Here is a 25,767-nt window from a genome sequence, read left to right on the forward strand (position 1 = left end):
ATAAATACTTGCAACTTTAGCCTATTGAAGTTGTTTTATTCTGAAATAGTTGTGTTTTTAATACTGCATACTAGAGATGCATGATAATATCAGCATGGGATCGGGCGACATTGGCTTTAAAATGAAATATCAGAATCAGCCAACATGCTGATTCTGACAATATCAAAAACATATTATATATATATATATATATATATATATATATATATATATATATATATATATATATACTAACAAAGTAAACATGTACGCAACATCAACTCTAAGTTGAAGTTTTTTTCTTATTTTGCACAGTGAATGAATATTTCATTCTTTGAAAAGTGTTATATTCCATGTGTCTATCTGCTATCATAAAAGTGTGTATAATATAATGTTAACTCCACTTCAGAAGAGACTCAATGATCACTAAAATTTGGTTGGGAGAAACGTGTATATATCAATATCAGTTATCAGACAAATTAGTTGTTATATATCAGCACATCGAATATTGGCAAAAACAAAAATCCCTACTGTATGCATATTTCCTGTATGTTCAGGTTGTGTTTTAGTAAAAAGACTACTGATAAATAAATATGTTTGGTGATTGTAACCTTGCTAAAATAAAGTTTAAAGTGGCTTAAGACTTTTGCACAGTACTGTACTTTGAATACCTCAGGAATATCAAAAGCAAGAACTCCAGTACTTTAACTAACTTCAAGTAATATCTTGACTCAGCAATTTTCACTTGTCTTGGAGTAATATTTGACTAGGAGTATCTATATTTTGACTCAAGTGATAGAGTTGTGTACTTTTTCCACCACTGGCTAGCAGCCTGTATTATCAGCTCACTGGCATAAGTTCACTTAATTCAATATTGTCTTTACGCCCTCTCTTCCTTTTTTGCTAATGCTGGTGTTTACGAAACACTACAGCATTCAAACGTGGTCAAACAAGCTAAATCCACCACGGTATGACTACTACAGAGTGGCACAGCAGTAGTAAACAGATGTGTTAAAGGCACCCTGGGCTAACGCTGATGTTAAGGCACTTAAATTAAAAGTCTCTGTCTCTTACTGTGGTGCTACGGAGCCTGAAACACCGGCACATACGGTACAAAACAATACAGTATAGGTTAGCAGTTTAGCTAACGTTAGCCAACCAGCTGACTAGCTAACTACACGTTAGCAACACCAGACCTGCAGCAGGCGAAGATTAGCTAGCTTATCGTTAGTTAGCTGCGGTTAGCTAGCGTGCCCGGGCGTCCCAACGGCTAGTTAAGGACTACCGTTAACTTACGTACCTTGTCCATTAGTTTCCAGCATTTCTCGACCGTCTTTTTGTCCACGGCCCCTGGCTGGTGATGGGAGTGGAGGTGGTGATGGTGTGGCTGAAAGGCATCCTTCATCATGCCGATGAGCCCCCCGCCTTTCTTCAAGTTCCCTGCCATGTTCGGACTCGGCTAGCCAGAGCGACACACAGGCGAGGCAGGGCGGGGGTCAGGGGTACCGAACCGCCGCCTGGAGTTAGCTGGACCGGGCGGTGGTGATCCTACACCCCCCGATGAGGACAGCGCCCGAGTGGCGACTCCGAGCCAGGGTCCGACGGGGGGTATAGGGAGGGAGTGATGACTATCGGATAAGGGCTCCCATTAGTAGAAAATCTAGCGCCAGTTTTTCAGATAAATGTCCCAATTGTGGCTAAAGCAACCACGTCGGTCACTCACACACTGTGCAGGCAGCTCCGCGCTGCAGCTAGCTCGGTCTCTGCAGGGACCCACGCAGGCTAATTAGCAGAGACCTGTCTCTGCTCGCCCTCAGCTGGAGGACAATGGCACCGTTTCTCTGCCCACAAGTGGACTGGAGCGTGTCCTCTCCTCTTGACAACCCCCGATGTCGTTCCCCTTTTTCTGTGAGCAGCAGCAGCAGCTCTTTTCGCCAGTGCTGTGTCTTGACGGGAAGTTCAGTGTCTGTGTGACAGAGTCAGCAGCCCTTTTCTGCGGGCTGACGACAGAGAGCACTCACCGGTGACTGACGACAGGAAGTTGCACTTAAAACTGCGAAAAAAAAGCCTCGCGGACACACACTAGAACAGGCGTGAATAAATAATTGTGGGAATTAAACATTTCCCAGTGTTTTTCTGTCCCCCCCGTGACGTGTATGTGCGGCCCTTTCCTTTCCTGTACGTCCCCTTCCGTTACCCCCCCTCCTCCTCCTCCCCTTCAAAACCCAAACTCCACGCCTTCCCTGTGCGCGTTCATGAGCAATGAATGTAGTCGGGCGCGCGCCTCCGCCTGTGCAGCGTTCAAAAAACGGTTTGGATGGTCAATACAAAAATTTACAATGAAAATAGTGACACATGCAGGTGTAAACTAGACAGACAAAAATAAGAAATAAAATAAGATAAAACAAAGTAGACAAAAGTATGATCACACATAGGGTTTACCTAAATAGTTTTATAATAAAAGCTACAAGATTTGCATAAATTAATAGTTTTGGTTATTTTTCATTACATGCTTAGTTAGATATTGTTTAAAGATAAATATGTAGGTGTGTTTTTTCTTAAGTGGTAGCCTATACAATGGCAATTTCTTTAATAATGTATTTCATTAATTTAAAATTTGGCAAATTAACTTGCCCTTATATTGTTAATTCTTTGGGAAATATAGATTTAAGAATATTAGTAACAAATCAGGTTCTTTGAGTGGAACGTTTTTGCCAAAATGTCTTTGAAGATCCGACTGAAAATCGGTCCGGAAGATAGACATGAACGCATTGAAAAAAGGTGCTCTGATGTTTCTACCATATTGTTACTAGGAGTGCATTTTTCATTGGCATCAGGGGTGGATCTATAAATAACAGCACTTACTGGATAGTATCTGTGTATAATTTAAAAAAGAAACTCTTTGATTTTGTTGGGCAGGACATATTTGTAAGCAAGAGTACTATTCCATGTCTCACCATAAAGAGCCTGGTCTGTCACTTTATATTTAGCAGGGGCTACTGTTCTTGGAATAAATTAATTTCATACCAAAGTTGTTTGTTTGTGGGGTTTTTTTGTTGGGTTTTTTTTGTCAAAAATGGAAATTCCATGCACAGTAATGCTGTAAGTGGTTATAGTGATATTGTCATGTCATGTCATGTCATGTAGGCCTACAGTTTGAGTTGCAGCGGTATAAGGATATAATGCCAGTTGGCAGCGAATTTACTATGGTGTTATACTCACGTTGGGAGAAAGGAATAACAGACTCTCTTTAAAATCATCATAGGATCACAAAAGTCCGTAATTGGTACATAGGTAAATTGTTTCACAAGTTGGCCTAGAATATTGTTGTTAAACCAGTGTTCAAACAACATGTACTTATTTCTAGCCTATATGCAATATTGGCATTGTTCCATTTAAAAAAAAACATTTGTGAGAAGAGTGTGCTTACAAAGAGGGGAACAATGTAAAACAGCCTGCCTATCAAAGTTGGAGAGTTTGCATTCATAAAACGTTGAACAGATGCTGAATGTAGCCCTGAATTTCCCCCCGCGCGAGCCTTGGTCGCTCCTGACAACAAAGGACGCTTTGACATGTCTCACTATAAGTAACGATCCAATTACACGGCTCTGTGTGCGCGAGCTCAAAAGGCAACGGTGCCCCAGTCAAGTTGTGATTGGCTACAATTAAAGTCAATCAACTATCAGTCAAGCTGGACAGCTAGTGGCATGGCAACTCACTCAGCAACCAGTACCCAGCAACAAAGAGTCATCCCTGTATGTAGTCAGTGTATAGTTTGTGTGCTCAAAAGGTCTGAGCAGGCAGCTTCTCAGCAAGCAAACATGTCTCCAAAGAAGAAAACAAAAAAACCCACAAAGAAGAATCCAGAAAAAAGTAACTTTGCTAATGAGATGATAAGAATGTTTTACTTTTGTGATGCTAAATGTTGCATTTTTTAACAACTATTTTTGTTTTGTTGCAGGTGAAAGTGACTTGGAAGCAAAGTACAGGCGTAGTATTCTGGATGTAGCCATCTTACAGGATCACATTGGTGAGCAGCAATTTTAAGTAGAGTTGCTTTATGTGATGCAGGTGGGCTAAACTACCAACATATTAGTATCAAGTCTTTTATTCACACCTACTGTTGGGGAGACCAGGACTGGTGGGCACACATTTCCCTCTCTGCTGTACATCATAATTTCTGCATAATTTATCCTATCTTAGAATATTCTAACCCGCAGCAAATTAAAAGGTACATTTTCAGCTTTTTTATGTACACAAATGTTTTCTAAAATTAAGTGATTTGTGATTAGAGTAGTGTTGCACATTTGTGCCAACCAGCCTCATCATGAACAGAAGCACACTTAGTTTCTCTCACCAAAAATGTTAGTCACTTTCAGATGTTTTAACAGTGGATAAATGCAGGTATAGACAGTAAACTTTTTGAAGTTACATTTTTGTTTCTGTGACCCTCAAAGATCCAGAAAATAGCTGTGTGCAAACCAACCCCGGTCTCCCTTATATTACCTCCAGGTGCAAACTGACTTGGCTATATTGTGTAAAAACAAATAACATTCCTATTAACCAGCTAAGAGCACAAATCCCCACTCTATTAAGTCTTACACTGTACTAATGTCTCATGTGTGTTCTAAGACCTGCAATTAATTATCTTCAATATAGTTTAATTAGTTGATTTTTTTTTTTAAATAATAGATGAATCATTTAGTCCATTTGATGTCAGAAAATGGTGAAATATACCTTCACAATTTGTGAATGTAAATGTATAATCATCTATAATACATATGAAAACAGAAAATCCTCACATTTAATAAGCTGGAACCAGCTTTTACTTATAATCTGTCAGTGATAAAAAAAAAAAAACTCGGTGATTTATTCTCATTTGATCAACTAATTAATTAATCAGTATAACGCTACCATGTTCTATTTCTTTACGTCTGTCAGTATGTGGTGTGAAACTAATTACATTTACTCAGTGGCTGGCCTACTGGCACTCTTCGCTGATATTTCCATTTCGTGAGGCCACATGCTGAGACTCAAGTACATTTCAAAGGGGGGGATGTTCTTTTCATCTGATGGTGTAATTATTACTTACTTTTCAGATTATGTTTTTCTATCTAGCAGATGTGGTAACTGCAGTAACTAAATGAATTTACCCAAGGAGTGTGCTTCAGCATGATTTTGAGGTACTTGCAGCCTACTTATGTACATGTATCTATTCTATGCTCATTTCTACTTTCACTCCTCATTTCAGAGGAAAATATTGTACTCTTCTTGCACAAAACATGCTGTCTATGATATATACTAACATAAAGTTTTAGCATCAATCACTTTATTTACTGCACTCCAGTGATTTTATGGATCAATTGGTGCCTTTTATTCCCAATAATTTATTGTGTAAATGTCTTAAATTTTGGCAAAATAAAAGTCCTATCAGATGATCAAGTAAATGACGAATTTCTGTGGATAACACAGCATCTGAGCTTTAATCATTTCTAGTTTTATTTTAAATACTTTGCAGTTACTGCATTTAATATATTCTATTTTTTACAGGTTACCATGTATTTTGTTTTCTCTCTCTCTCTCTCTCTCTCTCTCTCTCTCTCTCTCTCTTTGTCATTGCAGCAATTTTATTTTATGTTATGTATAATATGAATCTCAGACCCTGTATTTTAAGGCATTAAAAATTAAAATATTGTGGGGAAAAAATAATAATACAAAATAAAAAATGCCTGTAATATCCAAACAGTTAAACAGTTAAAAATTTAAAAATGCTTTTTTTTAAAATCATGCTTTTATCAAAAAGTTAAAATTAGTTTCACCTCGCCTGGCTACAACAGTAAAATACACATTTGTTGATTCTGTAATAATAATCCAGTAACGTAGTCAAGTCAAAGCAGCTATGTTTCTGCATCAGTGCATCACTTGAGTATGTTTTGGTGATTATACATGTATAAGATACTTTTAATTGGTAAGATTTTAAATGCAAGACTCCAGTGTAGTGAAGTGATCTGAATACTCCAGTAGAAGCTTGTTTAGAACCGTCTGCACCACCCACTGCTATGTTGAAGCATAATTTTATACTTGAGCATGTATTCTCATGCATGCATGTGTTTGTGTGGTTGAAACAGCCTTCCAGTGTGAGTCTATAAAAAAGGTCCAGTCTGACCGAGTTGACCTAAGGAGACGCATGAGAGACATGGAGCAGAAGCTGCAGTACGAGAGACAAGACCACAGGGACGTCAACTCTGGTACGCTACAGACGGGGCATGAATCAACAATTAGCCTCTCTTTTAATAACCTGAGATAAAGCGTGGATACCTTTGGGAGAGGGGACAAGGGGCGTGTTTTCCATGGTTAGGGTAATTCTGGAGGAACAAAAAGTCTAATTACCTGGGTGCCTAAGCTGATTGCTGCATTTGCCTTACAAAGTGAATTTTCAATGAAAACTAAGTCTGACATCTTTCACACAAATGTCATTCTAGACTTCAGTCGGCAGTACAAAACCATGCAGACAGGGCTAACCGACAAGGCGAAGAGGCTGGAGAAGGAGGTCAAACAGCTGAAGGAAGAACTTGGTATGAATACATCTAATTTTAATGTCTGTACTTACTTGAATAAAATGGGAGTGCATGTTAGTGCCCAAATTAAAAGTGATGGTGTGCCTGTATGCATTTGTTCGTCTAGTGCTGTGTCAAGAGGAACTGAGAAAAGAGAAAAGAGAGCGTGAGCAGGTGGAACGGCAGAAGGACGCCATCATAGCTGACCTCCAAAACAAGCTGGACAACATGGAAACAGACTATGAGAAGATCCTGCATGTGAGTTATAGAAGCCTATTCAAAGCCTATTATCAAAACAAATACAAACCTGATAACAGCCTATTATCAAAACAAATACAAACTGATTAAAAGACAGCTCTGAGGAGGCAGCCACTAAAAGGCCTCTTTTGGGTTCACTAGCCATTTTTTGAGGCACCATGCACTGTAAACCTGCACATAGACGTTACACCATCTAGACAAAAACGACTTTCATGGTATAGAAACTTTTCATCTTTTGACTTCAGCAGCAGGATTGAGCAGAACATACAAGTAGTATCAAGACCGGGCGCGTACACACGCATGCTCTAACATGGGCCAGACTGACTTCTTTCTGTGTCCCATTAGAGTCACATTATGGGTAACACATAGGTGATTCTGCCACCTACTGTCAAACACAGCATGCATCGTAAATATTAGTAAATTATTTAGCAAAATGTAAATTAAAGGAAATGGCCAGGTATTACAACACACATACACATACACACACACACACACACACACACACACACACACACACACGTATATATTATATATTTACAGGTGCCACGTGCAGCTATGTGCCAAGCCAGTAAGGCTGAACCTCTTGCACCCTGCTGAGCTGTCCTTGTTAAAGGGCAGCATTGTCCCTATTCCCATTTTTCCACAGTGACTTAATGTAGTTTGGAATTATTTTGTGTCTCCTCGACTGCAGGCGCTGAGTAGATGACTTGATCTAAAGTAGAAAACCAGCCTGCAACTAGTTATACAATGTGACTTAAAGTTGTCATATTAAGGCCACTAAACACATAGAATTTCTAAGTGACTGTACCAACTTTCAAATTCTAATGATGGCAAGACTGTTTGTCAGTAGAGTAATGGGACAATCCTAATGAAAACAGTTGCCATCTATTTATTTATTTTTTGAGTCATCAAAGTCAGAGAATCTACACACCAACACACAGGCACTCTGAGGGCACAGCTGAAGTCATCAAAATAGCCTGCAGCAAACAGAAAGTTAACTACATGTTATAACTTGCATAATGAACTCAGGTGAAGCACTGTAATCAGCTTCCAGCACTCCAGCACTCTGCTTTACAAAAGCCTCAGTCAGACAGAGTATTTGGACATCTAAGTAAAGGTGAACTTTAGTTCTCCAAGAATTTGTTAGGACTTTCTGGAGTTACAGAGCCACAGAACATCAATCTGCAGGTTAACCCTGATGCGCACCACTGCTGTGTTCACAGTGAGATATGGGAACTTATCTAGCCAGCACAACTGAGTAAAATGATACCGTAGACGATCCAAAATGAAGCACACAGAGGTGTTCTGTGGTTGGTCTAAGGGTCATATTTTCAATACTGGACTCTGTTATAGAGTTCAAATATACAATATTCACAGTAATGTAATACAATGTTATGCTAACCTATACGAACAGTATAGGTCTATTCTCCCTATGATTGTCTGGTGCTTGTTGTTTTTGTGTTGGTTAGGTTTAGGCAGGAGGAGTGGGATTGGTTAGTGTTACATTAGGAATCTCAGGGTAGTCCAATCAGAGGCAGAGAAAAGCAGAGACGGGCCATGGATTGGCAAATTTGACTTCATTTGACTTTAAACAGAGACAATAATACAGTTTGATCAGATGGTTGTATCGGTCAGTTACATCCCTAAGAGATGGAACATACTACTCATATATCAAGGAAGCCGGCTCAGAAAATGTCTTTTTAGAGATCGGAAAACATTTCTCTTCACTTAAGCCTTTATCTAGCTATAGATACAGACCCTAATCTCCTTCTTTTTGCACTTTGCACTTCTGCAATTATTTTAAAATGATTTATTGTTTTATTATGCCATGACATTATGATTCATTGTTTTGTTGATACTGAGGTATGTTGACTTCTATGAACTCTATTTTCATCTTATGTTTTTGTATTTAACTGTATTTTAATCTTATTTAATTGCCCTTTTATACTTAATTGCTTTGCTGGAGTGTTGAATGTTCATTATGTCTATATTAGTGTTAAGCAATGCATGTCATATCTTTATTTGAAAACTCTTTGTGCTGCATTTCTTGTTTGAAAGGTGCTATAAAAAAATCAAGTTTATTATTATAATGTATTATTATTATCATTATTATGAGATTCAGGTTGTGAAATAGCATAATCTTCTATTAAGATATAATGGATGAGGTATGAGGTCAGTATTGTCCTGTTACAGGTGCAGCCCAGTTGGCTGAGTAGACTGTAGATGCAAATTTTCAGCCCGCAGATCTTCAAAGATAAGTGTCCAAGCCTGGAGCCCTATTTGAGAGCTTGGCCTGTGATTATAGAGCTAGAATTTTAATATGCAATTATCACCATTTCTCTCCTTCCCTCTATGACATGGAATCCAATTATGTTTCATCTCCATCACCTCCGCTCCTAAAACTCATCAGCCTTAAAGGTGGTTAAGAGAGGAGGGATATCAGATTAGACAACTGGGTGATTTGAAGAAATGTTTTTTTTTTTTAGTTCGCATCTCATTTATACTAATGTTTTCTGCAGGAGACTCTAGACAGCCTGACTTCCCAGCTGTCTGTGGCTCGACAGGGATGGGAGGACAAGAGCACGACCTTTCATCAAAATTACAAGGAACTGCTCTCTGAGTTTGGCCTGAATGCACTGCACATCTAAAAGACTAATGAAAGCAGCCGCTCTTCTCAGTGAGACACTTATTTAATGTTGTATCTACAACTCGGTTCTATTTGATTAGACTCTGTTTGGGAGAATTGAAAGCGACATCTGCAATGGCATCAACTTGCAACTCTGAATTTAGTATGCCAAACACAGCAATGGATGCTGTTATTATATAATGTTTTACTATCAGAGAACAAAATAGAGTTATAGAGTTTTCTGTGCATGTATTCAGTAGCTCACCATGTGGTGTCTGTAATGTTGCGTAATGCCCACTAGATGTAGCAAATGACTGTTTACGATCAGGGAGCTGGTGGCCAGAATACTTTAGGTACTTATGGTGCACCCTAGAGGCAACATTTAGATTTAACATATAACATTTAGTCTTAAGATTTAGATCCCACATATAACATTTAGATTTTATATTTAACATTTAGATTTAACATATAACATTTAGATATAACATTTAACAATTAGATTTAATTTCAAACATTTTTATTTTACAGTGACATTATCTTGAACATATTTTTTCATGAAAGAATAAATCTAACAAAGTTTGCAGATATTGCTCTAAATGTGATTAAAAAGTGACTTTGAAAAATTCACACTTGTTTTTAGTCGTTTTACGGCTAAATGTGGAGAAATGTTGCTGTTTCTTTTAGAGTGCACAACTTTACAATCGGCGCCCCATAGATACCCTGATATGTTTTTAGATTATTTTATATGCAAATACATTGTTGTTTTGGGACAACAACAAATAAAAGTATGATACACTGACAGTGTATGAAATAATAAGTGCTGGATGAGAGAACACAGCGCTGTACATGCACAACAGTAAAGACTACCAAGATGTTACAATTGGGGGTGTTGGCAAAGGTGGCAATGCAGAAACAGTCTTTTTTGCTGAGTGAGTGCACCAAGAGGCCAAATGTGGTAACAACCAAGAGAGCAAAAGTTAAAGCTGACCTCATAAATCACAGAGACGTAGAAGTCACTACTGCTAAACTATAGCACTACTAGACTGCAGTGTTTTCATTTAAACTACAGCTATGACAAAAAAGAAATCATGAGAAAGGAAAATATTTTTTTAAAAAAAAGGTAGACTAACGATAGACAATAACAAGAAAAAAGGGCAAAATAACAGTTAATGATGCAAGAAATATGAGTTAGCTGCCCAGCATCAATAAAACCTGACTTCCCCCCGTGGGGAGCCATATAAACAGATTTCACTTCCAAGTCTGTCATTTTTTGGGTCTCTTTCATGGCTCAGTGCAGTTATTTTAGCCTCTCATCTGTGAGGTAATGAGTCATTTACTCGTGGATGAAGATAATTCTGTGCTGTAACGACCAATTAACACAAGAACTCAAGAGGCCTTTATCCAAAAAACAATATTTTCTCCTCAAACCACAAAGAGATGTCGCCCTCAGAGGGTACGTGTTTCTGTTTGTTTAGGGTTTAATGGGGTTGACTGCAGCTGTCCCACTGCTCAGAATGAGATGAGTGCACCTCTTAGTGGGGGAACACATAAAAAAATATGTATTAACAGTGTGTCTTAAAGTAATTTCTCCCCTATGGAAAAGTTACTATCAAAATACCAGATGGTAGCCAGTGGTTGAGTAAGTACTCAGTGAGTACTTCAGTAAAAGTATCAAAACAGCAATGTAATAAAACTCCATTACAAGTAAAAGTCCTGCATCCAAATTTACTTAAGTATGGCAGTATTAGCAGCCAAATGTATTTTAAAGGTCCAGTGTGTTTAGTGGCATCTAGTGGTGAGACTACAGAACTGAAACCTCTTTCAAGTGCCAAGCTTGTAGGAGAACTACAGTGGCTGACGCTAAAATGCGAAAACATAAATGGTATAGTATGGTACAGTACAGTACATAATATTGTATGGAGTAATAATTTAAAAAGTAGTGATAATTATAGTTCAGTATGAATAGATGGTAAATGAAGTAGAACAAAATATGAAAGACAAAGGATGGGTCACCTTTGCACCTGCGCAACTGCAATACATTAGTTACCGGATAAATGATGGACAAGCTTGTTCTAAAAACTGTTTCTCAAAGACAGCTGGAAGTACTTGATACAGAGTATCAAGTACAAGTATTTGATACAGAGGAGTACTGAGGGAGCCTTGGTGCCTATGCCATGTGAGGCGCACAATCGCAAAAATGTCTGCCATCTTCCTATGTCACCACCATAGTAAATTCGAGATATCACTATACAAAACTGACCATAACTCGCTTAGTTCTGAACCCATTTTAATGAAATTTTGTTTGTTATAAATGTAGAAAATTGATCATGATACTGGTTACTTGTTGGAATTAAAATTAGTTATGGGGGGGATCTAATCATCTCTATGTATACAGAGTTTGACAATAAATAACAATTGTATTTAGGGTTATCTTTTCAGTGTATTACTGATGTAATAAACTAATAATAATTATGTATGTATTTATATATTTATGATGTTAAAATAAGGTCAATTTAAACAACTAACCAGTAGTCATATTTAAACAGTCACACATCTTAACAGACTACATTTCTAAAAATAAAAGTAAGCTATTTTTTCCCGGGGTTTGTAGGCTCGGTTCTGTTTCCATGAAAATTAATCTGTTTTATTGAACTCTGGTCTGCAGCCTCTGATTTACTGAAGCATTACACACTGAGTCTTCAAGGTGATGAGAGCTGACTCTCTGATTGGTTCATTGCATGTTTGGCCAAAACACACCCATGAATTAATGAAGCCACCTGTGCACAGCCGATCAGCTCTGCGCCAGGAGCACAGCGGTTCAAACTCGGATCATGACTTGCAACTCTGATCGTGACATGCGGTTTGTCAAAGTGGCGTAGCCGTAGCTAGCTGTCCAAGATGGCAGACCGTTTTGTGCATGCACACTTCACATCACTTAGGGACTCACATCATGTATTGAGAAGCCAAACACCCAAATAGAAATGAAAATTTCTCCAGTTTTCTGTTCCTCAATTTTCTGTTTTTTTATCCAACATTTCAAAAATAGAAAACTAGAAAGAATCAGAATCTTAATTCTACATTGATTTGACAAATGAAAAATACAATTTTAAAGAACTGAATACAATTTTTCAATTTTCAGTTTTTAATTTTTGACATGGAATATTAAACTGACAACCGTTACACGCACCCTATCTAGAGCCAGTATTTGATTTGTCCATTCTGGGCTACTGTAGAAAAACATGAAAGACTTTGTGGAAGAGTACCACACCATTTGTAGATATACACGGCTCTTTCTGAGGTAATGAAAACAAAACAGTTCCCAGTTTCAGGTGATTAAAACTAATCAAAAAATAGTTAGAGATATTATATACAATTTCTTCTAATATTTGCTCCTAAATCCTACACACATCAAAAGTAAAGTACTTGTTCTGCAGGAAAATGGCCTCTCTGTCTGATTGATTATTATAGATGGCATTATTAGTTTGTTAAATAAAACTCTCTGAAGGGAAATGTCTCTTTGGTGGAATTTCGAGCATCTTACAGCGGACCGAAAGTAGACACTGGTCTTTTGTAAGGGGCCACAAGCTGAAAGGAAAAACAAGTTTAAGTTTTAACATTTCTGTTTATAAGCTTATCATATGTTTTTATGTTAAAATCTGAAAAGTAGTTAGTAACTATGAATGTCATATTAATGTAGTAGAGTAAAGAGTACAACATTTTCCTCTGTGCGGTGGAATACAGTTATACTTAAGCACAATACTTGAGTAAAGTAAAGTAAACCTACTTTCCCTCCCTCCTGGTAGTAGTATATGCCTAAGTATATTTCTTTTTTCTCCGGGTTTACCAACTAATCATTAATCATGTGCACCATGAACAAAACAGTGTCCATGGTGATTAATGAAGTGCTTCTAACCTGCTAATGTTGCTGTCATCATTGCATTTGCTCAGAGACAGATGGTGCTTTATAAAAAGTGGAGTCATTATGGAAAGTGACTGATGTCTTTGGACACTTCAATCTTTGAAACTTTAATCCAAGGTCAACAAAGTCTTTCTCGTACCAACATTCAGCATAAAGGAGTTTCATGACAGTTAAAACTCTGAAGAGTGGATGTGGCTCTATTATACTGTGCCCGAGTGATCGATTTCCACGATAAAAGCTGGCTACTTTCATTTTTTCTGATGAATACCTGACAATGAGCGCTGGCTGCTGAACTTCCACTGGAATTTGACTTGGCTGTCTGACTGTGATTTCCCATGGAGGCAAGTGCATGAGTGAGATCATATACAAATACACCCATGAATGCACTCACACACATTCAAACCCATGCACTCACACACACATGCTCACACACACAGAAATAGGTAATCAATGCCTCCCCATCTGTGGGCCATCGATCAAGGCAGGAGTGAATAGTGAGGGAACGAAACACGAAATAAATGAAGCTCCATTTTATTTCTCTGAAAGACAAACAATGCCAAGATGTTTTGGTCAATATGTTCAACAACAACTGTCAGTGAACAAAAGGCTGTATAACAGCCTTGACAGCGTCTCACCTTGGAGAGAATTCTCTCACTCTGAATACCTTTTCTTTGAGCACACAACAACAACAACAACAACAAGCCTTTTTGCAATTAATTGCCAGCAAATCAATAGGAAAGCTCTCACTTAAAAAAGTGCACAAGTCTCACTGTCAATTAGGTAGTTTCTGCTGATAGTCTGCTATGTCTTTCAATTGGCATCCTTAGATCCAGTGCTCATTAGTGGCTGTTGTGGAACGGATGTATACATGTGCGCAGTTAACCTTGGAAAATCTTGGAGGAGGAGGAGGAGGACGGGAGAAAGAAATTTGACAATGCAGGGATGCACTAGAGATGTGATGAATAGATTTGCTATTTCACAGTAACAGATCCAAAATATCCAAAACATGTCTAAATATCACAGGTTTCATGTTTTGGTTATCTAGAACTGGACAGTGAGGCTTAAAAAATGAGAGAAAAAAATTATTTACATGGGATGGGCTGATAAGAAAGTCACTCTTCAAGTGTATGGAGATGTGAGCTGCAAGCGTGGTGAAATGCACCAGACTCAGTACAATATCATTCCTAAATCCTTGCAGAATTACAATCAACTACAAGTAAATTGGTATTGCTATGTGCTACAACTGGTTGAGCTTGAGGAGTGAAGTAGATTTTCACACACCTCTGCAGGCACTCAATGCTCATCATGGGCTCCATAAATCCAACAGCAGCTAGGCAGTGGGTAGAGATGCACTGAATTTATGGACCTGGAGCACCAGGCGGAAACAGGAAGCATGATGAAATAAACTTGACACAGCAGTGACATACAGGTGGCAGTGTGAGTGTTGACGTGTCACTCTTGTAAGAGTTATGTGTGTGTGCTGAGGCTATGCACTGTGACATGCAGGTTGGTGATGCACGAGAGAGGAACTTCTCTAAAGCTGCAGTGGGAAGATTGTGAGACAGGCACTCAAAGGAGGAGAGGAGAGAGAGGCAGCCTGAATTAAACTATAAATCAGATGCAGGTTGTGTTCAATCACTATCCTGAGGAGAGAGAAATATCCACTGAAAATCACAGTGATAGATGGACTACAGGTGAGCGGATATGGCACATGAATGAGTTGTTAAACTCATTAGCCTCCGTTAGACTTCCCACCCACCCAAATTGTCAGCTGTTCAAAGAATTCACAAGTGTGCAGACATTAATTCACTTACGGGAGATAAACGAGAGGTAGATGCATGAGCTCCTTCTGGTTCACTCCACAATCGTCATGTTTACTCAGCCAGAAACCCATACATCCTCATACTGTTTGCCTGCATGCGTATTATGTCTCAACAAACCAAGTGCACCGTCTGAATATTTCTCCCGCTTGAATAATAAAACTAGAAAAACAAAGTGCACTCAGACGCTATTTAGCATGACAGATCTAAACAGCTCAGAAGGTCAAATACATCAGAATAAAGAAGAGACGAAACCAGAAACCCACAGAGCGGAGGTTGTTTTAAGAAATGTATTTATAATGGAATAAAAATGTCAACATAAGAAAATAAAGCATATAAAATATAGCAGCCAAACCCTGCCGTCTCTCTCAGTGGGTCTCCCAGAGAAGGTCGCCCAGTGTTTCAGTGGGATTTGTTTTAATTCTTACTCTACTGCTCTCCATGCCTTCAAGGTAATTGGCAATCTCATTCTAACTACGCTTGATTTAGCACCCCTGTAAATGTTTAAGGAGTAAGCATCGGGTGCAGCGCGAGACTCCTTTCTCTCATCAGTGTCTTAGTGACATTCAGCAAATGGATAGAAACTTCTTTTATAAAACTGGTAATGAAATGTGGGTTTTTTTCTTTGCTATTTGCTTGGCAATTTGCCTTAAACAAGTTATTATATAAGAAATATAGAAAGTTTACATTGACATTATGTGAAGATTTTTTTTCCACCATTATGCTCACAATATGTGTTTAAATGGCATTATCCATATAAACACAACACACACATAGGTCTGTAACTCTCTAGGTCTGTTCTATTAACATAAGCAACGTGTTACTGCTGTAATAAAAAATTAAAAAAACAACAACACTTTGGACCATTACTAGGGAACCCTGTTGCCACACTGTATTTACACACCGTCTGTGGCACATTAATAGTTCATTACTTGAGGATTAGGTGCATTGGCACTATTGGCGCTTCAGCAGATGATAACATAATGCCTCTGCAACTCCCATTCATTTCTATCCAGTGCCAAATCAAGTGGATTCAATACTGCTTCAAACACCAACGTGTTCTCGTGGGAGTTCAGACGCCCTGCAGACCTGAATGGAAATGCCATCTGAAGTCCTGAAACACTTTTCAGCTACTGATTGAACTGACATTGAAAAAGTGTGTTGGGGGGGGGGGGGGTATCTTGAATAGAAGTTCCACTTATTTGTGATTCAAGTCACTCAAATCTTCTGAACCATCAATTCACTGAAAACTCTGTATTAGCACAATTGTGCTGCAGTTCCCTTCAGGTCTGTCGGCAGTTGATTCACCACAGTTTCACGTGTTCACCAGCTTCTGAAACAGCACACTAATCATGGCCATTTATGCAAAAACAAGTGCTTGAAAAATAGAATTCAGGCAGTTTGGGTGAACTCATATCTGTGCATGTGAAATTGTCAAACAAATGACTGAATGATTCAGTGATGAGGTGACAGTGTGATCACTCACGTATGTGTGTATATCTGAACTATATATACAAACTATAAACAATATGTACTATCATGATTCAACATTATGATAAACACATTCTACTAATTTATCTATTATCAAAATTTCTACCATCAGAGAAAAGGTAACTCTAGGGAGGGAAAATCTTGGGTTTATTTCTGTAGGCTTTTTGGCCACCTTTCTGTTTTCTTTTTTTTTGTTCAAATGTGGAAGGGATGCTGATTTGTCAGACAGATTTTGTTTCATGTATTAACTAATTTATGTTGCCTACTTTTTTTAAGGTCCAGTGTGTAGGATTTATGGATTTTCAGGCTTATAATAATGCCATGAGAATATTACTCCAGAAACCTAGTAGTAGTGTCAGTGAGTTAATACCCTTATTTAGAGTTAATAACCTTATGTATACATTTATCTGCCGGCTTGGTGGCTCTGAGAATGAAATAACTGTAGTTCTATCCGATATATGGGAGCGGGTCCTTGTTTATGGGGATCACCATGTTACACTCCCATGTTTCTACAGTCGCCCAGAGTGGAAAAACAATTCACTGGCTCTAGACAGGGCCACTCATGTTTTTGTGTCGGCCACCATAGTTTGCAGCCCCTTCGCTACAAGCAGTGTCGTAAAAGCGTGAAACCTCCTGAACGTCTTGATCTTTAGTTAATTGAGAACAAAACTAGCATGCAATAGCAGGTGCTGAGTTGCCGGTTGCTGATGAGCCAAACAAAATGGAAGAAATGCTGATTTGTAACAAGAAACTGCTTATTCAGTGTTTTTACGAGTTTAAGTCTGTTTGCTTCGAAGAGGAAGAGACCTCTGCGGATAATTCTGCTCTTGGTAAAACCCCCTGAACAATGAACACTGAAGGAATCAGGACTTCCTGCTTCATCAATGGAAGAATCAAGATGCCACTAAATCTTACACACTGTCCCTTTAAGGGGTTGAACTTGTTATGTGACAATCACCTGTCTTTGTTCTATGCAAGGTTTTCCTAAGATTTGACAGTTTGTTTGATAATCCTTTTTTAATGTCTTCTGTCTTTCTCTTGATTTTTAGATAGAACTTTATATGGAAAGATTTTGGTTGTTGCTGAAGCATTCAGGAACTTGGCAACATGCATGTTGACCTCTTAAAGTGTCAATGAGAGACTGCATTAGAATAGAGGTTTTGATTTGTGTGTAGCTACCTTAATCTATTTTGATTTTGTGACATTTTACAGTAATGTGATGTTAGCTATTAACAACAACCCGGACCAAAACAAAGACGGTAAATGATCAATAGGTCGAGAACCTAAATTTAACATTCACTCCTTTTCCATCATATCCAGAAGATTTCTAACCATGACAACCTGCAGGTAAAAAATGAGGAAGATAGAAAGTGAATGTGGCTAATAAAAGTACAAGAATGATACTGCTGCAGAGCCTTCCAGCTGTGTTGAGTTGGTGGCCTAATTCTGAGGAATAGTGACTGACAGTGCGTGATGGGTAGATTTGAGATGATGGACACATCAGACATAAGCAAGAAGCAGTGAAGACAGGTGGATGACCCTTGATTCCCACTGTGCAACAGTCAGAATATCATGCAGTAACACCTTCAAACCAGTGATGTGTCACAATGAATGCAGAAAGTAAACTTACTGTTGCTGGTGGTTTTTCTCCATTGTTTCAATTCTGGAGGAATGACAGGTATAATGCAAACTTTCCATTAATACAACCAAAATGAATTAGGGAATAATAAGGGAAAGCTCAACCACCAAATCAAAAATACATATTTTTTTTTCTAACCTGTTGTAATATTTATGTCTAGATTGTTTTGATGAGTTGCTGAGTGTTGGAGATAATGGCTGTAGAGAAGTTCTGTCTTCTCTCCAATATCACGGAACTAGATGGCACTCGACTTGTGGTGCTCAAAGCACCAAAAATATACCAAACTTAACAGCAATCTCTCTTTCCAAGAAATCATGACCGAGTTACTCAAGGTAATCCACAGACATTGTTGTAAGCAGTTTGATGTAGGAACTATTTTCTTTCTACAAAACTACATCCACCAACCACATCACTGTGCAGGAGGAGTCATGCATTTACTTGTGGATGAGAGGCTCAAGCTCATGACTGTGCAAGCTGTAAATATTAATAATCCTCCTTGACTGACCTGTAACATTAGCTAGTCCAAAAGTGCCGAGCTAGCAGTAGATGCTCACTTCTTTCTGCGCCTTGATTTGGAATAAAGAAAATAGTTCCCACTTTAAACTGCTCACAACAAGGTCTTTGGATTATCTTGAGTAACTGGGTCATAATTGCTGGAAAGAGACATTGCTGTTGAGTTTTTCAAATTTATTTTTGCCGCTTTGAGCACCACAAGCCGAATAGCATCTAGTTCCATTACATTCAAACGAAATCAGGCATCTCTCTATCCAGTATCTCCAACACTCTGCAACTCCCATCAAAACAAACTAAACAGATAAATAGCACTGAAGGTTAGAGGAAAATTGTGTATTTTTGACCTGGGGTTGAACTGTCCCTCTCAAAAAGACCTAATAAATATATTCAAAGTTCAGTTTGGGTTTTTGCAAAAATGAAAGTATGAATATGCATCTTAGCCAATCTTAACTGAAATACTCCTCAAAGCAGTGTGAAAAACATCACATTCAGTAAAAGTTTAACTGCCTTGACATTTTAAAAGAATTCAAAATAACTGCAGACAAAAAAGCATTTTTGTTATACAATGGACTTCTTTTCAGTTACTGCTGATACAAGCTGGGTTCATTCAGACTCTGGCTCGTCCTTGTGAAACCTCACTTGTTCCTGAATATACCTCCCATCTCTTACAAAGAGTGTATACTGCGTGAGGAGACTGTATATTTTTAAGTGAGAGATCATAAAAAGGACAGCTAATAAGACAATAGATGTATCATGGTGTCAAAGATGTCGGACAGATGGAGGAGAAAGTAATGCCAAGACATAGAGGAAGGAGGAAATTAATGGATGTCTTTGTGTGTGTAGCCAACATGATTTTAAATAGGTACTCAAAACAGGAAATCATTCTTTCAGCTACTCAGGCACCACTTTAGCAATGAATCATTCAGTGAGCACCTGCCAACACCTCTGGACATGCATCGCTGTCTTTCAGAGATACCAACAGTTAAAATTTTTTTAATAGAATATCACTACTAAAAAAAAGAAGTCCATGTATCTGTACGTCTCTGTGTGGTTTTTTTCTGGGTTCAGTTGAGTTTGTTGTCTTCTCAAGGCTGTGGTGCTTTCTTCAGCCACAAGGTAATACTTGTGGTTTTTGGCACTTTCAAAATAAAAGGATTTGAAGGATGACCTTGCTGTTCGTCTTTGCAGCTCGTCAGAGGCAATATACGTTCATACAGTAAATTGTCAGATAAAAAAGGAACTTGTTTAAAGTTGTGTTTTTTTTTAAGAACAATAGAATAACAATATTCAGTACTGATAATCCAACAGAGGACAGAAATAATTTAAAAAGGGAAAAAAAGAAACAGCACAATGATAAATGACTGAAAATACTGCATAGTACAAATGCCCCGTAGCTGTTTTTGTCCGTCCTGTTTGACACAGTACAGAGGGCCAACAGGGACAGACCACAATGAGACAGACTCATCAGTTTCTCTCAGGAAAAAATGCACCCAAGGAGACTCCAGAAGTGACTACTGGCTGTTGCCTCTAGGGCAAAACAAAGTTCACAGCACTGCCCTGCCCTTTAAGAACAAGCTCCAAATGGCTGAATCAAAATACCACGTGATCTTTGATCCCTGGAAAGTAGAGAAGTGGCTGCTGGGAAATCAGTCCTGTTAGAATTGCCGGGCGTTATTCAGGTTCACTGCTATTTGTGGTCTTGTCCCACTCTATGCTCTCCTCACTATGCGTGGGAGAAGGGAGGGCCCCAGTGGCCCCTCCAGGACGCATCCTCAGTCCCTGGAAGCGCCGGCACTCAGGACAAATGCGGATGTGGCTGCACCCCCTTGCAACCAGGGCAGCCTCCTGTGCCAGTCTGTGGGAGAGAGGTTCAGGCAGCCCAGTGCCCCCGCACAGCTTGCCGTTGCTGAGGCTGACGGCGGCAGCTCGTGCACGACGCTCTTCCAGGGGTAAGGGCCGTGGCCGCAGCATCAAAGCTGCCCGCCGGCGCCTCACCTGCAGACTGTCGCGACACAGAACGATCCCGTGGAGCTCCCGCAGCATCTCCTCGCACACCGACTGCTGAAAGCACACAAACATGGAGAAAAAGATAGGGGAAAGGGGGATAAGAGAGGGAGAGAGAGGGAGAGAGGCCAGACAACTCACTGACTGACTTATCAGGACAAACGGATGAAAATGACAGACACATGTCACATCCATTTCATTTTTATAATCACTAAACAGAGAAATGGCTGGAGTCGCTCTAACAACCACCAGTAAAAATAACTACACTTATAGTACATACTGAATTGTAAACTTACTTTTCAGACACAAACAGACATGTAACACACTCATTCTATCTCCTGGACAGATGATAAAGCACTCCACTGGGTACCTACAGTATGTAAACTCAAATAATAACAGTGACAGATATGATGTTGCAGCTCATGTGCAAAACAAGAGAGGCTAATTTTCAATCCACACATGCTGCACATTGTGGAGTAACAACAGTAAATATGCACACGGGTATAAACCCACACACACACATACACACACACGTACACATACACATACACACGCACATGCACACAGGTTCATAAGTTAGAGTGAAACATCAATCTATGCTGCTCAAAAAGAAGAAATCACATGAGTTTTTTTGACTTTTCACATTCTGAGTGTTTATTGAATTAAAATCACAGTGCGAGTCAATTTGGAAAGACAATTATCAAGTATCTTTTATCACATCATAAATCATTATAATACCGCATGCACATCTCTCTCTGATGTACTACTCAACCATTTATTTTTCATTTTGTTGAAGGTGTCCCCACCTCCAGAATAGCACAGCAGACCTCCTACAGTAACAGAGCTGATGATTTTCTGGGAAATTAAAATTGGTCTGGTGAAAATGCCTCTGCAAACAGCAGGAGTACTGTGACAAGACTGGACACACTTCTAATATTGCTTTTAAGTCCCCAGATAATGCTACACTGAAATTTATATGGCTATATATATATATATATATATAATTTTGATTCATACACAGATTTTATGATTATAATAATCACACACTATCTGTGTGACATTTCACAGTGAAAAATACTTTTTTAATCTATGTAGAAATCTTTCCTTTAAAAAGTGGTCTTCCCTTCTACACTCCACATCGAATCATTAATGTCCATCATTCACCTTCTGATGAAATCAATGACCTCTAATCTCTGACAATTGGATTTAGAGCGAGGATGTGCACACAATACCAAGCATCTTTTCAGCTGACCCTTTGAACCTGAGAAAATTAACTTAATTTCCTTAAAAAACATGGGAAGCAGACAATAAGCAACTTCAGAGGAAATGACCTAAAATTTGCAAGAAAATAACTTACCTGGGCAGGTATTACAATACACACACACACACACACACACACACACACACACACACACAAACAGAAAGCAAAAAACAAACAAACAAAGTACATGACCTAGAAAAGAAGTGTGTAAATGTAACGATAATTCTAGAGCAGAATTATAAATATATATTATGATAAATATAATTATAGTTCTCTGAATATATATTTTACAATATGCTTCCAAAACATCTTATTTCTTCCAATTTGCGGGACATTTCTTGGCAAGTTGCTCACAGGCTTTTTCCCCATGTTTTCGAAAAAGACCTCAAATTAAATTTGCTCAGGATTCAAAGGTTTAAAAATACTTGTGATAGGTGTCTGAACGCCACACAAGAAAACTGATGTTGAATCGTGATCAAAAGGGTTAAAAGATGATTGGATTAAGGCTATGAAAAACCAACCACAGTTATTTTTATAACTCTCATTGGCAGCACCCTGTAAGCATGTATTCATCACAAATAAGATTAAACTACATTCAATATGCTATATTAAGTATATTTTTGTATTAACTATACATATATATATATATATTAATCTTAACAGCTTTAAATAGAAAATAATTAATATATGCATGTACTCTGAGTGAGGTATAAGTGAGGTATATCTTTGGTTTTGTGCTGATTATGTCACATAGGCTGGACGGAGGAAGGCTGGGTGTCAAGTGGACCCCAGAGGAAGACGAAGACGCCTACTACACTTCCTGTCAAAACTGTGCACTGTGGGAAAGCCTAGCAGCTCCGTGCGGGGCAGGGCGCCAGGGAGGGGAGAGGGAGACAAAGCAGATGCAGGTTAGATAGCCCTCTCTCACCTCGTTTCCTGGTGCCTGTCTTAACATCCAGACAAACTCCAGCACAGCCATGAAGATAGCCACCAGCAGCCCACACACCAGCACCACGAAGATGCCGCCGATGTTCTCCATGCCCAGACCTGGAGACGACAGGATACGGTGGGAGAAGTGGATGGAAGAGGGATTTGTAGAAGAATACAAAGGAGGCAAAGAAACTGAAATGCTGTTCCAAACACATGGTCTGACAAGATGAAGTGGAGCTGCAGAACAAGCAGATGAGGATTAACCGGAGACAAACCTTTGGCACGGTGGTCCTCCTCCTTTGGACACTTGCCACCGTCCCACCACTTCCTCTTGAGGATCTCCAAACGATTGTCCTCCTGCATTTTGAGGATGGCCAGGTCAAACTCATCACGGTACACTGAACCTGAAGGGAAGAAAGGGGCAAAGCTCTTACCTGCACACTGCAAAAAATCTCCTAACAAGGTATTTCACCTTAAAACTGTACCTGAAGACAAAAGACACACTCAGTTTGTTAAAGGAATACTACAATTCTTCAGATGACATTTGTATGTGTACCATGGTTCTGACACACTTGGCACCCGAGAGAAGTTTCAATTGGCTGCATTCTGCAACCTACACACTAGCAGCGTTGCAAGTTACTGTTATTCCATTACTTTTGGCAGTAACTAGACATGTAACTAAATACTTCTTAAACTAAGTAACCCAATCACACTTATAGCCTGTGTGCACTTTTTTTCTCAGCGCTTGTGTCATTTATCTACTGTTTCCTATGCAGAACAGTCATCTAGAGCTGCACGAGGCCGCCTGGAGAAAAAGTGTTGTGCCCCGCGCCTTTTTTTTAGAGTGCTCCACCTTCGAGTTGAAAATCCCTGAACTTGATCATAGCAGATTTTTTTTCCCTGTTATAATTTGACACCACCTGTAGTGATACCAGCTCCATCTCATGTGCGTGTTTGAGAGAGACAGATAGACAGGTGTGGGGAAAGGTGGAAGGTGGACTACTGCACATAGTTTTTTTGTAAGTTAACAACTTAATGTTAATCAGAATGCCGTGGAGCCCACCGGTCGACCAGCACTCAAGAAGTCACCTGACTTGACAGCAGCGCAGTAAATGCCGTGAGTTATTGAATGCCTCAATAAGCTTTAGACTAAACTCAGTGGTCAACAGTTCCACCAGTTTGAGCTTTCTTTCCTGGAAACACAGACATTAATATTCCCTCCTCAAGATCAAGGACACATAAGGCCTGCAGTGGTGAGTTACAACCTATGTGAAGGATCTGAATTACTGTTAAGGTTAAAGTTTAAACCTCAGTGTGTTTTTGTTTTGGTAAACAGTGTTTATCATTTTTATATTATTAGGCCTACTGTGCTAAGAAATTACTGTTACAAGTCTGAGTTATTTCATTTGACGTTGCCAGGAATATTAAAAACTGACTTGAGGTGTTTGATTTTACAGCCTGCGGAGGATACAATAAATAGGCCTATCAAAACATATCATGTTCTATTCTCTCTCTCCTCACTTTTATCACAGTGATAATGGTTATGACCACAGATAAGATTTGACAGTTTGACTTTTATTAATCACACATTTTCTCCTTTTCTTGATTCTTCCATCACCTAAAAACACAAAGTTTTCCTTTGAATCAAATGACATTTTCATGACCCTTTCCTCTGATTTGCTGTGGTGAATGGCAAATTGTGTCACTCCATTACAAGACTTTGTATCAACAAAAAAAAGATTTCAAATATAAGATTTAAGGGCTTACTAGGATTTCGCTGTGTTCCACAGGTCACATCACAGTGCGATATGAGACGTCAGCCACTAAAGAGAGAGTTTATCTATCCTCTAAAGATCAAAGGCATTGAAATTAATCTTGTTTACTTTAAGGTGTGTTTCCCCCCATCTGGAGATTGACTCAAACTGAGATCAAAGTATAAGTAAACCAAAGTGTTTATACTCTCAGAGCTGTGATCGTGTCGTTCAGCAACAGTCTCAATTTCAACAAGAACAATATTTCAAATTCCCTTTCTCTCGTCCTCACTTCTCCCATCACAGCATGGAAACAGAAGCTCTATTAAAGTCTAGCAAGTCTTTTAGTTTTGCTATTTTTGCATCATTTTCTTCCATGACAGCAACCAATGGTTCGGCATTGCTGAGGCTTTACTTTTCAATTTATCTCTCCAATGTGATGTTTGGGGTGTATCCTCCAACTAACTGCCCTGCTCTTTATCGCTCCTTCTCAACTTTATACCAGTTATACAGTGTATCATTTTTTCTCCTCTTTTGCCTTCATTTTACAATTAACTTCCTTGTCTATACTTTAAAAAAACTTTTGTCTTTGCCACTGACTTCCATCATGTATTCTAACTGCGCAAGTCTTATGTCTTTAACAGGGGGTCCGCGATCCCAAGGGGATCCTCAGAATTGCTGCAAGGGGACCATCCAGGCCCAGAGGAGGGTGCTGGGTAGCCAATTTTCGTAGTGGCCAACCAGTGGCATTACAACTCCTGAATCTGTCACATGATACCATTCGGCCCAAAATGACTTTTACCTGTGACTTACACTGAGAGAAAAAACGTCTGTTAATCAGAAAAACAACTCCCGTTAAATGACTCAATTCCCTATAACGGTTTAATCCATTCAGTCTGATAACATTTGGAAAGTCTAGAAGAGGAACAAGATTATAAGATCATTTTATCATTATAAGTCATTTTATCCCCATTCAAGGTAGCAGAGCACTAAACCGAAAGTAGCCTACCTGGCCAGCG

The 25,767-nt window shown here is 38.9% G+C and overlaps 3 protein-coding genes across 7 annotated transcripts in view; 1 reads left to right on the forward strand and 2 right to left on the reverse strand.

Annotated features, from left to right (window-relative positions):
- The window catches only part of cbl (Cbl proto-oncogene), a 46,201-nt gene extending 44,025 nt beyond the window's left edge, over positions 1-2,176 (reverse strand). The window contains exon 1 of the mRNA XM_042486198.2: positions 1,280-2,176. Within this exon, the coding sequence (XP_042342132.2) occupies positions 1,280-1,426 (147 nt within the window). The 5' untranslated portion in view covers positions 1,427-2,176. The remainder of the gene's footprint in view (positions 1-1,279) is intronic.
- Positions 2,177-3,725: 1,549 nt separating this feature from the next.
- On the forward strand, positions 3,726-10,488 carry drc12 (dynein regulatory complex subunit 12 homolog). Its single transcript, XM_042486214.2, has 6 exons — positions 3,726-3,852; positions 3,941-4,009; positions 6,108-6,227; positions 6,462-6,554; positions 6,664-6,794; positions 9,314-10,488. Exons 1-6 carry the CDS (start codon positions 3,801-3,803, stop codon positions 9,440-9,442), a joined length of 594 nt encoding a protein of 197 aa, XP_042342148.2. The 5' UTR covers positions 3,726-3,800; the 3' UTR covers positions 9,443-10,488.
- Positions 10,489-13,854: 3,366 nt separating this feature from the next.
- Positions 13,855-25,767, reverse strand: part of grik4 (glutamate receptor, ionotropic, kainate 4) — a 391,090-nt gene continuing 379,177 nt past the window's right edge. For 4 of the 5 annotated variants that reach the window (XM_088078927.1, XM_088078926.1, XM_088078925.1 and 1 more), the window contains 3 exons: positions 23,273-23,401; positions 22,996-23,114; positions 13,855-20,863 (listed from right to left, as the gene is read on the reverse strand). In XM_088078927.1, coding sequence (XP_087935053.1) covers positions 20,474-20,863; positions 22,996-23,114; positions 23,273-23,401 — 638 coding nt within the window. In that variant the 3' untranslated portion in view covers positions 13,855-20,473. The remainder of the gene's footprint in view (positions 20,864-22,995; positions 23,115-23,272; positions 23,402-25,767) is intronic. The other variant, XM_088078929.1, reaches the window with a different exon arrangement.

Source organism: Plectropomus leopardus, chromosome 6, assembly GCF_026936395.1.
Source record: "Plectropomus leopardus strain MGB_pleo_1.0 chromosome 6, ASM2693639v1, whole genome shotgun sequence".
NCBI lineage: Eukaryota > Metazoa > Chordata > Actinopteri > Perciformes > Serranidae > Plectropomus > Plectropomus leopardus.